At 35.2% G+C, this 4,988-nt stretch overlaps 1 protein-coding gene across 1 annotated transcript; it reads right to left on the bottom strand.

The window, feature by feature from the left end:
- Positions 1–2,789: 2,789 nt before the first annotated feature.
- LOC139867281 (sec-independent protein translocase protein TATA, chloroplastic-like) lies at positions 2,790–4,093 on the bottom strand. Its single transcript, XM_071855626.1, has 2 exons — positions 3,737–4,093; positions 2,790–3,107 (listed from the first exon to the last, which is right to left on the bottom strand). Exons 1-2 carry the CDS (start codon positions 3,857–3,859, stop codon positions 2,982–2,984), a joined length of 249 nt encoding a protein of 82 aa, XP_071711727.1. The 5' UTR covers positions 3,860–4,093; the 3' UTR covers positions 2,790–2,981.
- Positions 4,094–4,988: the final 895 nt, after the last annotated feature.

Raw genomic sequence — 4,988 nt, 5'->3', positions numbered from 1 at the left:
GTAAGGCAAGGCGATCCTCTCTCGCCCTTTCTTTTTATTATTGCGGCGGAGGGACTCAATTGGCTTACTAAGTCGGCGGTTGCGAAGAATCTATTTAGTGGGGTGGAAATTGGGGATGCCAAAATTCCTATTTCTCATCTACAATACGCGGACGATACGGTTTTCTTTGGCACTTGGAGTTTAGATAACTTTGAGAATCTCATGAAACTTCTTAAGTGCTTTGAATTATGCTCCGGTCTTAAAGTCAACTACAACAAAAGTAATCTTTTTGGTGTGGGGGTCGATAAAAATGAGGTTGATTCGATGGCGAATCTATTTGGATGTAATGTTGGCTCATTTCCGTTACTTACCTTGGCTTGCCTATTGGTGCAAACATGAATAAAGTAGAAAGTTGGAAACCGGTTGTGGATAAATTCGAGAAACGATTATCGGATTGGAAAGCCCGAGCGATGTCATTCGGTGGACGTCTAACACTTGTTAATTCGGTTCTCAATAGTTTGCCATTGTATTACTTTTCACTCTTCCGTGCTCCGACTAGCGTGCTTAATAAACTTGAGTGTGTGAGGAGAAAATTCTTTTGGGGTGGGACGGGTGACGAGTCTAAAATCTCGTGGGTTAAATGGGAAGATGTCATTCGCCCTCGGGCGGATGGCGGTCTTAACCTTGGATCTCTCAAATGTAAAAATCTAGCATTAATCGGCAAGTGGTGGTGGAGGTTTCTTACCGAACCCACCTCCTTGTGTGTTAATGTTATCAAAAGTATTTATGGGGTTTCGGGGGCTTTGCAAATGGGTGGGGTTAACTCTATTGCGTACTCTAACACTACTTGGAGTAAAATTGTGAAAACAGGGCTCGAGATCGATGGCTTAGGTGTGGACTTCTCCAACTCATTTTCAAAAGTCATCGGTAATGGGAGAGGCACTAAATTTTGGGAGGACGCATGGATTAAGGATGTTGCTTTAAAAGACCTGTACAAAAGATTGGTGCGGCTAGAATCAAACGAGAATGTGTCGGTTGCGGATAGAGTTTTATGGGATGGTCATAAGTGTTCACCGATTTGGGGGTGGTCGCGGATGGTCACTGGTAGGACGAAAGGGGAGCTAGAAGATTTGGAAATGTTGATTTCGAACTTCGCTATGGCACCGGAAAAAGAGGACTCTTGGACTTGGAAGTTATGCGGGTCGGGTAAATTCACAACTAAATCTCTTACAAAGCAAATCATGGCTAAGTGTTTTCCTCTACATGCTTCTTGTATAATAACACAAAAAAATGACTTTGTTCCAATTAAAGTGGGAGTTTTTGTATGGAGGGCAAGGAGGGGGAGACTTCCCGTGTTGTTTGAATTAGACAAACGGGGGGTTGACCTCAATTCCGTCCTTTGTCCTTTATGCAATGATGTGGTTGAAACGGTTAGTCATGCTTTGTTCGAGTGCAAGATGGTTCGAGAAATTTGGGATAGAGTATTTAAATGGTGGGGTATAGATTCGGCCCAACACAACATCGATAATATTCTATGTGGGAACTCTTATTTGACTTGTTCGAGTTTGGGCGAAAAATTGGGCAAGCAATGGTGTGGACTAGCGTATATCTCATTTGGAAAAATAGAAATCAAAAGGTCTTCAAAGGATTATGTTGGTCTTCGCTGGTTGCTCTTAATGACATTCAAGTAAAGAGTTATGATTGGATCGCGAAAAGGATTAAAATCAAAAGTATCGAGTGGCTAGATTGGTTGCAAAATCCCAATCTCCTTGTTATGTAATCGCTATGTTTAGTTTTATTTTGCGTTGTAATTGAGTTGTAAGTAGGAGGTGGTACATGATGCCATCTTGGCATCTCTTGGGTTATCATCCTATTGTGAGAACTTTGTATATAATTTTTTGAGTTGATATAATATAATATGATTTGCCGTTAAAAAAAAAAAAAATTGATTAAAAAATCTTCATAAAAAAATCAAAACAAATCAAACAAATTGATACACAACGAAGTAATGATTTTTTCAATCACAACTTGAAACTCAAATGTACAACTCACCTTCCGGGTCATCTTCGAACCCGAATCAAAGCATGGGGTTTGCCTCATACACATCATAATCACCCGGTTTTACTCATCATCAACAATACACCAATTATCCTCCTCATCAACCATTCGTTAATCAACCTTATCAACAGTTCGTTCATTCTCAACAACAATATCCTCACCAACAATTCTCTGACCAACATTCCCAACCAACAATTTGACAACCTATTTTCAACAAACACATACTCGAGTTCCTACACAAATTCCAACTGATACTGAATCCGATGATGAAGAAGTAGAAGCCGTTCAAGAAACTCAGCCCGAAGAATTTGAAGACATACAATTCACTATCAAACAAAAGATTCATTTTGGGGTTATATCCGAAAAATATACAATTCGCAAGTGCGTCAAAAACGCGATTTGTTATTGAAATCCCGATCAAAAATCCAAAGGAAATACCAAAATGCGTTTTACTTATCCGATGAAGAATAATTTTAATTGTTTTATGTACTTTTGTTTTTAGTTATGTCCTTTAAAAAAAAAAAAATGTAACCGTACCTTTGTTGTTTAATAAATGTGGTGTTCAACAATTATTATATGTATAAGTATTATTATTTATTTGTTATTTAATAATAATAATAATAAATAATAATGATAAAAATAAAATTTGAGGAAGTTTATATATTAATTAATCTTTAGTTCTTTACCTTCAATTATTTATAAGTAGAGCCATAAAAATCAAAAATTGAAAGATTCTTTAAGAACTCGTTAATTAAGAAAGTAAACCGAATGGAACATTAAGATTACACCTCAAGCATTCACATTCACATTGAAATGAAATCATACTACAAATAACATAACCCTTGCAGATTATAAGTCTATAATATATAAGTAGCTTTTCGGTTTCCTAAGACGCTACAAGCAACCACTATTGGATGCACATCATCAGCCAACATGAAATTTTCTTATAAACTCACTTGTCTGCTTTTGATGTCTTCGTTTTCTTGCTCAACGGTCTCATTTATAGTGAGTTGCAACTCCTCAAACGGTTCAGGGTCCTTTTTCAGCTCTGTTTCAAATTCTTTTGCTGCCTGCATAAATTCACAAATCACACTCATATTACAGTATCTTTAGCTTATAATATAGATGACAACTTAGAAGGAAAATGGTTCAAAGTTATAATCAACAGTTTAAAAATGCTATCAAGCGAGTTACATTAATGCATCAAGACATCAACCAATCAAACTTGATCAAGTCAAACTTTAGCAAGTTACAACTATAAGGAAGCTAATAAACGCGAATGCTCTGATCAAGCCTTATTTATTTTTCAATTTGTATGAACTTTAACCAAAATGAGCCCTTTATTTTAAGGGGGTGATGGGCCAAGCTTATTACTAGCTTATTGATTATATGAATAAACACATAAACTCACTTTATAGGTTTATGAACTTAATTAGACCAGAGCATAAGCTGTGAAATCTGAGAGTATGTTGTCATTTAAATTACAGTCATCTCATAAAGTCAACAATATAACAAAAATTGATCCTTTAATCGACCAGTAAATTAATTAATTTTAGTTAAAATAAAATGATTGGTCATGTTAATTAAACATACTACTGGAACTATAAAATCAAATTAACCAAACAATCCAAGTCAAATAACAAATAGCTTTAACAAATATAGATTGAAAACCCAAATTAATTTAATGATAAGTAGAAACCTGTTGGAAGCTGTTGAAGGTTTTTCCAATACTACGACCAACTTCAGGCAATTTCTTAGGACCAAAAACAAGAGTAGCAACACCTGCAATAACAACCAGTTCAGGGACACCAAGTCCAAACATACAATCACAAGAAAATCGTTTCCTTTTTTGGGTGTTGTTTAGTGATACGGATCTGTGTGATTTAACAAGATTCAAGGATCTTGATGATGTGTTGGTGAAAAAAGATGAAATTGAAGAAGAAATCAAAGGGGTTTTGTGGTTTGAAATTGGTGGGGTGTAAAGTGAGATGATATTAGACGCTATTATTATTGTTATTCAAGATTCAAGATTGAAGATTGAAGATGATTGATTGATTGATTGATTGATTGGTCGTAAGTTTTGGTTTTAAGTTACAGATTTTCAGTTTGGAGTGATATGTATATGCATATGTATATGTATGTATTACTATAAAAATGGAAATGAGGTAGGTGGATATGTGAACTCATGAGCATGTGTTGATACTATAAAACTAACAATTATTGGCTCATTCCCGAAGGCTGTATTGGATATTTTAATGGAAAGATTATGCTTTTATTATATTTTTTTTCTTTCTTTTTTAGTTAAAAACCGAAACTTTATAAAATTCGAGAACTTCATTAAAACAATGAAGACTCGAAACACGAATACACGGCCTAAACATCACAAACACCAACTAACTCCCTACAAACCATAACAAACACAATTACACTGAACGAATTACAGACACAAAGACATTACATATTACAAAACGAAATATAACATACCAAACTCGAGGAAATAAAATGGAAACGACACTAACCATCCACTCTAGCCATCGGGACCACCACACCCTTACCTTTCTTTGCCCTAGACCTCGAACCTTCTTTTTTCTTCGGAAGCATCTTCGACCCGATTGTCATAACCCGTCCTTAACCATAAGAACGTGTTAGATAACGTATGATTTCATAGCGAGGTATTGACCTCTATATGCGACATTTTTAAAAGAACAACTGCATATATTTTACATTACAAACCATAATTCTTATTTTTGATACAAGCTTTAGACAATAAAAAGATGATTATCGTTTAGCGATAATCTTAGACTTACAAACTTTACATATGATGATAACAACACGATTTCTAGCATATTTTACAATACAAATCCTCGGATATGCAGTTTTGTTTTTGACACAAATATGCATACTCAAGATCTTGCTTAAATTCAACATGTTGCAGCGGAAGCTTCTAATTA

This window comes from Rutidosis leptorrhynchoides, chromosome 9 (genome assembly GCF_046630445.1).
Source record: "Rutidosis leptorrhynchoides isolate AG116_Rl617_1_P2 chromosome 9, CSIRO_AGI_Rlap_v1, whole genome shotgun sequence".
NCBI lineage: Eukaryota > Viridiplantae > Streptophyta > Magnoliopsida > Asterales > Asteraceae > Rutidosis > Rutidosis leptorrhynchoides.
This window is presented reverse-complemented; position numbering and strand designations above follow the sequence as displayed.